Raw genomic sequence first — 12,507 nt, 5'->3', positions numbered from 1 at the left:
CTGAAACTCCCCAAAATGTAATGTGTGAGATGTACAGGCTCACCTTCCTGGCAGCTGTGTCCTAGTTCTGGATAAGGCTGTTGTTTGTCCATTATAACAAAGCCACTGATTTTATGGTTAATGCATTAAAGGAAAAGGAAGAGCTTTGTAAACAGAAGGACTTACTGCTTGGTAATGTGTGAGTATTACCTTCCAAATATTGCTAAAGAATGTATGTGCTTTAGCATGGAACTGTCATGAATGAATGAAAATTTGGGACTCATCAACGGTAGTGCCTCATAACTTACAATTGAATTTTACTTACTGGAACAACTTTTTATACATTCATTTATTTAATCATTGTTTGGGTAGTATTACAGCAACAGTCTCCTCCTCTCCTGCCCTCTCCACGCTCCCTACGTATACACACCACATACCAGATGTGGCTGATAAATGTTTTGGATTAATATATCTGGATTTTACTTGCACAGTGATTTTCTCTTTTGTAGGAACCTCCATATTTAAGAATTCTCAGTAGCTACTTTTTACCCATTATGGCAGGCATTACATTCATGCCTTAGGATATATTATAGTGACTGAGTTTCTGTTTCTAAACATTTTTGATGGAAAGAATGAGTATAGGAGGCAGTTCCTTTTTGCAGCTCCACTCCAGGGGACCAGGGTTACACGCATTACTATGTCTGTTAAACTTCTTGGAAGCAAGCCAGTATGTTATGGTGAGTTTCATGTGCAAGTGGTGAGCCACTAAAAGGCTTGCACAGTATTATAACTCTTCTGAGGAGAGGAAGCGTTTGGAAATTCAGCAGTAAAGCAGCGACAGCAACAAACAGCTACAGTGGTAGTAAAGAGAGGGCAGGTTCACAGTTAGCATATTTCACAGTGTGAGCCAGCGAGCACATAGCTTCCCGTACTGCTGCTTGAAGGAGGCAAACCAAAACTCTACATTGCAAGATTTTTCTAGTTTCATGTTTATGATGTTAAGTCATGTGATAATACTGTACCATAAGTTGCCAACTTCATTTCACTCTAGAGAGGCTCCTTTGCTGCAGTGCTTTTTTTCTTTTTTTTTTTTTTCTTGAAAGAGAAAAAATTTGTGCAATGTATGTTTATGCCTACACCATGCCGAGACGACACTTAACAGTAAATAATCTCTGTATCCCCGAGGTAAGATATTGTTTCTGCTTTCCCTGCACAGTGCTGCTGCAGCACGGAGCTGATCCAAACATTCGGAACACTGATGGGAAATCAGCCCTGGACCTGGCAGATCCTTCAGCAAAAGCTGTCCTTACAGGTAAGAGCACAGAGAGCTACCGAATGATTATATCTGTGTAACTCCTTACTTGATTTTATAAAATCTTGTTATGCTGAATTTTTCTTTTCACTGATGAAGCTAAGCAAATATATCTGCCATTATCTACTATATTATTGATTTGATAGCTGTCTCATTAATTGCTATGCTGTCATTAGCATAAGCAGTAAGATTGTTGGTCTACCTAGAATGATAGCATTAAATCATAACATCTTTTACTCATATTTTAGTCATTTTTATGGTTTATATCATAATTTTTCTGTATCTCATCCTCTCAGTTGTTTAAGACCTTTACTGTTGAGCAAGCAAGGGCATTTATATTACTATAAAAGTAGTTTTGATAGGAAAGACAACCTGCTGCCTGCTGCCTTATTTCTTGGATCGATAGTTAAATAAAATATGCCGCTGCCTCTCCCTTGCCACCCCGTTTATACTTTAATCATATGTTTTCACTTTTACCATGATAGCTAAGTTATTTTTAACTGAGGCATTTATTATTTTCAAATATTGCAAATTTGTGGCTTAAGTTTTAGTTTTATTAAAGCAAATGCCAAGAACCAGCAAAGAGGAAATGCTAGAATGGGAAAGGTCTCTCATAACAATATAGAAAATAGTGCTCTAAGTGTTTTCATTGATCTTCATTCTCAAAATGCCGCATTGGATCTATTTTTGTTTTTATTCTTAGCATCTGAGGCCTGCTGCCTTTGCCCTCTTTTACTTAACTGACCTTCGTAATGAGCCTCTGTCACTGCAGTGCTAACAGTTTTGTTTTAGGTTATGTGAAAGTAAATGACTTTTAACTACCTTTTAAATTTGCCCATGGTCGAAGAAAATAAATCTTTTGTTCTTGTTTAAGTTTAGAGTCCATGGTGTGAAAATTTAGCAAAAATACTGAGGTGAAGGGAAAACGTTTATGTACAGAAAGCTTTGAAAATCTATGGAATTTTGCTTAATTACTCTGCATAGAAAAACAACTTTGCACTGTGCTAAAATTAATATAATTATTGCTCAGAGTAATATGATTTTTCTCAATCAAAGATTAGTGTATTTAGTTGCTGAATAACAGTAACATACACTAGAGTAATAAACCTACTTAAATTAGTGTAGATAAGAAATTTAAGTATAAATATATAATTTTAAGTAGTGAAATTAAAATACATAGCCTCGGGCCTGCTCAGATTCTACAGCCTTTCAGTCTCTTAACAAAGCCCTGGGCAACAATAGCAGCTTTAGAGTGGTCTCTGACCAAAGGAGAAATACAGTGCATAGTAACAGGGGTAGGTTATGAGTGCTGAGCAAGACTCTTTCTATATCTAAATGTCCTCCCTCTGACCTTTCCTTCTCTCCAACTCTCAACACCCGCTTTGTCCATTTGTCAGATACATTTAATGCAACAATGCTTTTAGATCTACTTTCACTTTTTTAAAAAGTAAAATTTAATATAAGTTATTAACAAGAAACTATATCCTAATTTGTAATGAATTTCAGGGGAGATTATATTGGATGTTGTTAGTTTGGGAAAGAGCTTTGGAACAATCACTTGTGGAGACACAAGATTCCTGGAGGACAGATATCACATCTACTAAAATTGACTTGAAAGCCATCTAACACTGTACTTTGCTTAGATAGGAAGATATGAAATTCTTGGTCATAATACTGATTTTATTAATTGTTCTTTTCAAGAATATCTACTTTTTTGGAAATGATTTACAGCTTTTCAGATGTGATTTAAAAGGAAAAGTCTAGTAATATGGTTAATTTTGTTGAAATATAAACCAGTTCTATTTCTACATTCATGCTATATAATGCAGTGAAATAACACTTAGGTGAAATGTATTCCAAAATGTTTTTCTGCCCATACAGGTTCTCTAATAAGTAATTCTTTCCAGTGGAATTATGGTGAAATAATTATTTCCAGAGCTAAATTTAAAAGATTAAACATTAATTTTTTTTAAAAGGGTTTCTTTTGAAAGGAATGCCTTAGAGTTATTAGAGATCATTCTGAGTAACATGTCATTCTTTATTTTTATGCCAGATGCAATTGTAGTACCGTTACTTACCTTGAGAGTGAAATTTTCCTTCTTAAATATTTTTTCTTTGGGAATTTACTTGCTGCAAATCTCTTTCCAGTATCTCATTGTTTCATGTTATTACTTTTGTGCATTAGCCTAAACTGTGTACAAGTATTTATGTGTTTTCCTTAAAGGCAATTAACAAAGTGACACTCTCTCTCTTTTTTTTTTTTTTTTTTAAATGGAGTTTTGCTCTGTTGCCCAGGCTAGAGTTCAGTGGCACGATCTCAGCTCACTGCAACCTCCGCCTCTTGGGTTCAAGCGATTCTTCTGCCTCAGCCTCCCAAGTAGCTGGGACTACAGGCATGTGCCACCACGTCTGGCTAATTTTTGTATTTTTAGTAGAGACGAGGTTTCACCATGTTGGCCAGGCTGATCTCGAACTCCTGACCTCAGGTGACCTGTCTGCCTGACAGTCTCTTTTTATAGAACATTTACAAATATGTGACTAATACCATCTTACACATAAGAATGCATGTTTTTTAATAAAGCTGTACAAAGCAACAGTGTACCCTTAATTTTGTAATTAAGGGACCCTAGCATGTAGCCATTGGTTTTGGATAGTACACTTGGGTATTTAAATGAGAAGACTTACTCAGAGAGACTCATCATCCTCTTTGCTGAATTACTGTGTAAGTGAATGATAGGCTTAGAAGAAATCTTGAGGGCTTTCTTTTGTTTTTCTGCTAATGACTGAAGTTCTGGTCGATAAACTGAAGGACTTGGAGGTATTTAGGTTTTTTGTTTGTTCATTTTTTATTTTAAACAAGGGTATGAAAAGTCAAAAACAGCCTATGTAAATGTTATTGAAGAGCAGTTTTTGTGTGTTTTGATTATAAATTTTTTAAAGTAACATAAATTTGGCCTTTTCTTTCTGATTGTAAAAGAAATACATTCATTTGGAAATTGAGAGAAACAGGAAAAGGATGAAAAAGAAAAATCATTTGTAATTTTGCTACTAAGAGATAACATTTTGGTGTACTTTATTTATAACCTTTTCTTCTGTGAGTATCCCACACTCTTATTTCTCTTTAATCAAATCAGCCTAATACGTTATAAACTGCTTAATAATATATATTTTTCAAATTTATTTTATATATTCAATAATATATATTTATATTATATTATATATTAAATAATATATAATTATATTATTTAATTATATATAATTATAAAATATATAATAATATATATAATATATAAACATATATATAATTAAATAATATATATTAAATAATATATAATATAATATAAATATATATTATTAAATATATAAATATATTAAATATATATAAATTTAATATATTAAAATATATATATTTAATAATATATATTTTTCAAATTTAGTTACATAAATGTTCCCAAAGGCATTAAGTGCTTTTCATAGTACCCTCCTATGAGTATATTTTAGTTTTTTGACTGAATTCCCTAGTGTTTCACATTTAGGTAGGTTGTTTTCCGTCTTTATTCTTCCTTGTGAATTTAGAGTCATTTAATCAATTCTGTTGGAAGTGTGCTTCATCAGATTCAGTCTTAGCATCCATGGACATGGTAGATACCTCTGTTCTTGACTTTGAAGTAAGGAAGCTTTGGAAAATGAGGAGCTTTCCTTTTTAAAAAGGCTGCACTGCATGTGGTATTATGGGAGATCCACATTTAAGTTAAAGGTGGTTGACAAAGGGAATGTTTGTTGAAGAGGGCTAGAAAGTAGGGTCTTTGTTAATTATGTGAAGGAGATTCTCTGGGCAGAGTGGAAAGGATAGAGGGAGCAGTGGAAAATTCAATAAAAATAGAGGTAAGAGCAGATTGAGACTGAGATTTTGGAAAAGGATAGATAACCAAAGGAATGTTTGTCGTTGTCAGGACCAAGGATGATGGGGATGTAAAGTGAGTGAATTTAGATGGTCACAGCATTGCTAAGATGGTTGATCCTAGTATTTTCCTAGTGTATTTAGGGTTAAGGGGATGGGGAAGGAGGATATATTTGCATTCAGGTGTCTCAAGAATAAATTAGCTTTAACCTGGATTCATTGCACTTCTGTGGAAATCCAAATCTATGATTGATGGGTAGCCTCCAGTCTCTCTATAAGGAATCAGCTGTGGCTCAGGCCACCAGCAATATTGAGGTGTCTGGTGTGTTCTTGCTGAGACTGGCTTAGTAAGTCAGCAAAATGTATCTGAAATCCTTTGCTTTTTTTTTTTTCTACTGACTGCCTCCTGCTGCCTTTCAGATAAGACCAACATCTTTAGCATAACCAGTGAGGACTTAAAAATGATCTGTACCCTGACCACCTAGCTTTGACTACTAGATTTTGCTGAAGCGAAAATTTGGAACTCTTTCCTTTTTTTTTGAGACGGAGTCTCGCTCTGTCGGCAGGTTGGAGTGCAGTGGCGCTATCTTGGCTCACTTCAACCTCTGCCTCCCGGGTTCAAACGATTCTCCTGCCTCAGCCTCCCAAGTAGCTGGGACTATAGGCAGGCACCACCATGCCCGGCTAATTTTTGTATTTTTAGTATAGATGGAGTTTCACCACGTTGGCCAGGATGGTCTCGATCTCCTGACCTCGTGATCCGCCCTCCTTGGCCTCCCAAAGTGCAGGTGTGAGCCACCGTGCCCGGCCAGGACTCCTTTCTTTGCCTCACACTTTGTATCCAACCTATCAGTAATTTAGGTCTACCATACTTTCAAATCCTCAATCTGACCGTTTCTCACCATCTTCACTGCTTTAGCCCTGGGCCACACCTTCATCCTCTGTTTCACAACAGCGGTAGCCTCATAATGGATCTCTCTGCCAATACTTAAACTTCGCTCAGTTCTCCTCACGGCAGCTAGAATGGTCTTACTAAAGCATAAATCAGCTCTATAATCAGAAAATTCTTTAGTATATTCCCATAGCCTCTGAATAAAATTCAGATTCTTTAACAGTGGCCTGTCCTGATCTGGCTCCTGCCTTGCATTTCTCTGATCTTGTCTTCTACTGTATTCTCTCTTGGTCTGTTTGCTTCAGCTACAGCTGGCTGCTTGCTGCCCCTCAAACAGATGACACCTTATTCTGTGTCTGGGCTAACATAAGCTATTTACTGAAACTGGAACACTTCCCCAGTTCATCAGTTAAATCTCTAGTTCAAACGTCTACTCCTCAAAGAAGGCTTCTTGTCCCTGGTGCCATTAGCCTACTTGATTTCCTTCATGGATTTATTGGTATCTGGCATTGCATTGTGTTGTTTTGTTTATCCCAGTAGAATGAAAGCATCACAAGGGTTTGGACTTCTGTCTGTCTCGTTTACTTCTTTATCCCCAGGACTCAAAAGAATACGTAAAATGATCAATCAAATAAATATGTCTAAGGTCTGATTACTGATAATTGGGGGCAGCATATTTTCCAGGTCATATAAATACTCATTAACCATTAATTATTTGACATTTTATGCCAATAGTTTTAATACATTTTTAGCTTCCTAAAAATAGTTTTGAATTGCATATAGTCATATACATTTCTTAAAACATAAGTGCATTTTAAAAATGTTTTAATTGGTAAGATGGATGAGGTTTACTGAGTTTTTATCAACAGATTTCTCAGATGGCTCTTATGATTGAGAACATTCAAATTCTGGAAAGATGAAGCTGCCTGCAGCTGTCACATCAGACATGCAGAGGCCTTATTTTTGCTTTTTTTTTTTTTTTTTGAGACGGAGTTTCACTCCTGTTGCCCAGGCTGGAGTACAATGGTGCAATCTCGGCTCACCGCAACCTCCATCTCCTGGGTTCAAGCGATTCTCCTGCCTCTCAGTCTCCCAAGTAGCTGGGATTACAGGCATGTGCCACCACGCTCAGCTAATTTTGTATTTTTAGTAGAGACGGGGTTTCACCATGTTGGTCAGGCTGGTCTCGAACTCCTGACCTCAGGTGATCCACCCACCTCAGCCTCCCTAAGTGCTGGGATTACAGGCTTATTTTTGTTTTTTTCTTTTGGCCATTGTTCTGTTACTTTGCTGTTTTGCACATTAGCTATACTATAGCCTGGCATATTGAATACCATGTGTATTACATGTTTTCCTGTCAGACTATATGATTATTTTTCTCATGCTGTTAATCTGAACTTAAAGAATTACTTATCAGTTATTAGAAAGTCTAATTATATAGACTGCATCCTAGAAAATAAACTACAAGCAGAAATAAACCTTACCTTACTTATTAAGAAAAGTTGCATATTTATCTATCTGAATTTTATTAGGGGAAATTATTTTTATATTAAGATGAATTTCTGATTTTAAAAGATTGCCTTTAGTATTACAGCAAAGGAAGTTAAAAGGCGTTACTGCTGAAACAAAACAATATGAATACTCATTTTAAGTATATGTTAAAATGTTAATTTCTTGACTAAGAAAATTATATGAATAGTTTAATCTTGTATAATTTTGGACATGAGTAGGAAAATTTAAAGTTTGCTATTAAAAGTGGTTGAAAGACTTTTTTGAAATTTTTAAAATATGAAGACAATTTAGGAGAAGAATGTAAAACTCATACCTTTTAGAAAAGATTATATCTGACATAAGGGATTAATTTCAATTTTCAAGTGTTGTTTGTACCGTGAAGAAACAGCTAAGCTAGTTTCTTTTTTTTTTAATTAGCAGCAGGTATTTGTTTCATAGTTCATATTGAATGTTTAGATTCTTGCAGCAAGCAAACAAGTTAGCGTTACGTAAAATACAGTGACAATAATAATAGCTGACACCTCCTGAATCCTCCTTTGATCCAGGTGCTGTTTCAAGGGCGTTAAATCCTCACAATGAAGCTATGAAGTAGATACTCATAGAAATAGATACTCGTTTTTACAGATGGAGAGGTTGTTACTTCTAAGTTCACAGAACCATCAAGGGAAATTATAGGAATTTGAATTCAAGCAGTTTGGCTCTAGGATCAATGAGTGCTCTTATATGTGCAGAATCAGACTTTTTACCTGTTTGTTCATTTGGAAGGACATGGCATGGCCTAAAATAAAGATAAAATTAGAGTGGCCCCTAAATATAAACTCCAGGGCTTAAATCTAGTCTGTTAATATAATGTTCTTTTTTTAGATTAAAGATTATTCCTTTTGAAAGACAAGTTACCTAATATTGCCAGTAAGATTCATCATCATATTATTATAATAAAATGGATTAATTTGGTAATAAATTGATTTTTTGAACTTTGCATAGTAACCTTCCCTTATCTGTGGGGATACGTTCCAAGACCCCCAGTGGATATCTGAAACCACAGATAGTACTGAACCCTGTACAGACTATGGTTTTTCCTATATGTACATACCTGTAATAAAGTTTAATTCATAAATTAGGCACAGTAAGAGATTAACAACAATACCAATAATAAAATAGAACAGTTATATTGATAAACTATAATGAGAGTTATGTCAATGTGGTCTCTCTCTGTCTCACAATATCTAATTGTACTGTATTCACCTATTTTCAGACTGTGGTTGACTGGGGGTAACTGAAACCATGGAAAGGGAAAATGCAGATAATGGGGAATATCATAAATGATCTTCAGTCTTTGCTCTCTAGTCACTAGGGTTGATGAACATTCATTTGAAACTTAAAACAACTAGACTCTGGAAGGAAAGATGTAGTATTTAAAGTGTTTGAGCTATTCATAGGTAAAAGGCAGATCAAATAATGTAAATAGACCTTAAGTTAGTTACAGATAGTAACCTGTGTACAGGCATACCTCAGAGATAATGCAGATTTGGTTTCAGACCACTATAAAGAAGCAAATATTGCCATAAAGTGAAACACACTTTTTTTTTTTTGGTTTCCTAGTGCATTTGAAAGTTGTGTTCAGACTATGTAGTGTGCAGTAGCATTATGTCTAAAAAAAGTACTACCTTAATTAAAAATTCTTTATTGCTAAGAAATGCTAACGAAGTGAGCACATGCTGTTAGAAAAATGGTGCCAATAGACTTGCTGGATGCAAGGTTGCCACAAACCTTCAATTTGTAAAAAATGTTTATCTGCAAAGTGCAATAAAATGAGGTATGTTGTTTATGGAGTGGGAGGGAATAGAAGCTAACTTTCTGGGCTGGGTGCTGTGGCTCATGCCTGTAATCCCAGCACTTTGGGAGGCCAAGGCAGGCAGATCACTTGAGGCCAGGAGTTCAAGACCAGCCTGGCCAACATGGTGAAACCCCGTCTCTACCAAAAACACAAAATTTAGCTGGGTGTGGTGGCGGGCACCTGTAATCCCAGCCACTCCGGAGGATGAGGCTGGAGAATTGCTTGAACCCGGGAGGCGGAAGTTGCAGTGAACCAAGATCGTGCCACTGTACTCCAGTCTGGGTGACAGAACAAGAGACATCGTCTCAAGAAAAAAGGAAAAAAAAAAACAAAAAACAACTAACTTTCTGTTTGGATAATCTCGGCACTCTAGTACTTCAAGTCCTTCCAATGAATCTTTTTGTGTAATTAAAGCCACCAGGCTTACATCATTAAAATCAGCATGATCTTTTAACTCATCAAAAGTGACATATTTGTGAAGCATGATAACTTGTTAGTGTATACTCTGAGCGCAGCTGTCATTTTCCCTAGTAAATTATAGCAACTCTATAGCATTTGTATTGCAATTTGGATTAGAACTTCAACTACAACCAAATTGGTATTTTAAATGGTTCTTTAAAATATAATAAATTACTGTTAATATTTGCTTTCTTAAAGTAGCACATGTGACATTAGAATTCATTAATGCTTTGCTATCGTAATGGTTACTAGCTCTATTCTTTAAGATTTTTATTAAACTTCTATTTTGACATAATTGTAAGTTCCCACGCAATTGTAAGAAATAATAAAAAGAAGTCCCTTGTACCCTTTTCCTAGTTTCCCCTAGTGGTAACACCTTGCAGAACTGTAGTATAACATCACAGCCAGGATGTTGACATTGATGCAGTCAAGATATGGGACATTTCTATCATAGAAATACATAGATATTGTTTTGTACTTTACTTATAATATCTTTATCTAGTTTTTTTTAATTAGGATAAACCTGGCCTTATAGAATGAGTTAGTTTTCCTTTTATTTTCTGGAAGAGACTGTAATGTGTTAGTAATACATTTGGCCCTAGGTGTCCTCAGGGGTACTGGTTCCAGGATCCCCTGAAGATGCAGATGTTCAAATCCCTTATAAAAAGTTACATAGTATAACCTGTGGAGGCATAGCCTCCCATATACTTTAAATCATCTTTAGTTATAATAACTAATACAAAGTCAGGGCTGTATAAGTAGTTTTGTTATACTATATTTTTATTTGTATTATTACTATTTAAATCTGTAGTTGCTTGAATCCATAAACGCAGAACCCACAGATACATAGGGCCAACTGTATTTCTCCTTAAATGTTTGGTAGAATTCACTAGTGAAACCATTTGGGCCTAATAATTTTATTATTATTATTTGATTCAATTTTAAGTAGGTCTAAAACTAATTGGGTTATTTATTTCTTCTTGTGTGAGTCTGTTATTTATGTCTTTCAAGGAATTGGTCAGTTTCATCTAAGTTGTTAAATTTGTGCATAGAGTTGTTTTTAGTTTGTTTTTATCAGATGTTTGGTGCCTGCAGGGTCTGTAGTAATAATCCCGTTTCATTCCTGATATTGGTAATTTGTGTTTTCTCCTTTTCTTTGTCAATTTTATTGATCTTTTCAAATAACCGATTCTTTATTTCATTGTTTTTTTAAATTCTTTTTCTGTTTTCAATATTGTTGATTTTTCTTTTTTATTATTTCCTTTTTCTGCTTATTTTGGCCTCATTTTGCTCTTTTTCTGGGTTTTTGAGGTAGGAGCTTAGAAAATTGACCTTTTTTCCCCTTTTTCCTAATGTATGTATTTAATGTTATAACTTTTCTTTTAAGTACTGCTTTTGCTGTGATTCACACATTTTGATTTGTTCCATTTTCATGTTCATTCAGTTAAATTTTGTATGTTTTTAAATTTCTCTTGAGATTTCCTCTTTAACCCACAGACTATTTAGAGTATGGTTGTTTAGATTCTGTTTGTAGATTTTTCTGCTACCTTTCTCATGTTACTTTCTAGTTTGATTCCATTGTGCTTGAACAATACTCTGTATGATTTCAATTTTTTTGATTTTTAAATCTTTATTTGGACAAAGGTAGGACAAAGTTCATGGCTCAGGACATGGACTATTTTTGTAAATGTTCCATGGGCATGTGAAGAGAATGTATTTTCTGATGTTTTTGGATGGAGTGTTCTATAAATGCCTGTTATTAATAGATTCTGTTGGTTGATGGTATCATTGAGTTCTATATCCTTGGTGATTTTCTGTCTGGTTGTTCTATCAGTTGTTGAGTAGTGAAGTTTCTAACTATAATTGTAGATTTAATTATTTCTCCTTTAACTTCTATCAGTTTTTGTTTCTTATATTTTGTAGCTTTGTTGTTTGTAGCTTTGTTGCATACACATTTAGGATTGTTATAAATGTGATTGACCCTTTCTTCATTTTATAAAAACTCTTTCATAATTTTCTTTGCTCTAAATTCCACTTTATATGATGTTAACATAGCCACTCCTGCCTTTTTAAAATTGAGATTTGTGTGACACAGATTTTTCGATTCTTTTACTTTCAACCTGCCAATATCATTATATTTGAACTGAATTCCTTTTAGATGGCATATTAGTTGAGTTATGTTTTCTCATCCACACTGACAATTTGTTTTTGAATTGGTACACTTAGGCCCTGTGAGATTTGTGGCAAATTCCTCACCTCCAGAACTGTAAGATAATAAATGTGTGTTGTTTTAAGCTACTAAGTTTATGATAATTTATTGCAGTAGCAATAGAAAACTAGTACAGTATCTATTGGTTGTCTTTTTTATTCAGTTTGAGATCTTCATAGTTCTTGGTATGACAAGTGATTTTCTGTTGAAACCTGGGCATGTTGAGTATTATACTGTAAGACCCTGGATCTTACGTAAATTTGTTTTAGCAGGCTTAATTTGATGCACTCTGGCAGGAGGATTGTGGGGGTTGGGGAAGGACACTGCCACCTTACAGTCAGTTGTGGGTAGAAGTCTAGGTTCCCTATCTGGTCACTTTTGACACCCATGAGGGAGTTTTTAATTA

The 12,507-nt window shown here is 34.9% G+C and overlaps 1 protein-coding gene across 3 annotated transcripts in view; it reads left to right on the top strand.

The window, feature by feature from the left end:
* Positions 1–12,507, top strand: part of TNKS (tankyrase) — a 234,000-nt gene that overhangs the window by 61,970 nt on the left and 159,523 nt on the right. For all 3 annotated transcript variants that reach the window (XM_063668510.1, XM_054497579.2, XM_054497580.2), the window contains exon 3: positions 1,196–1,291. In XM_063668510.1, the coding sequence (XP_063524580.1) occupies positions 1,196–1,291 (96 nt within the window). The remainder of the gene's footprint in view (positions 1–1,195; positions 1,292–12,507) is intronic.

Source organism: Pongo pygmaeus, chromosome 7, assembly GCF_028885625.2.
Source record: "Pongo pygmaeus isolate AG05252 chromosome 7, NHGRI_mPonPyg2-v2.0_pri, whole genome shotgun sequence".
NCBI classification, from domain to species: Eukaryota; Metazoa; Chordata; class Mammalia; order Primates; family Hominidae; genus Pongo; species Pongo pygmaeus.
Note: the sequence above shows the minus strand (reverse complement) of the source record. Positions and strands in the feature narration are given on the sequence as shown.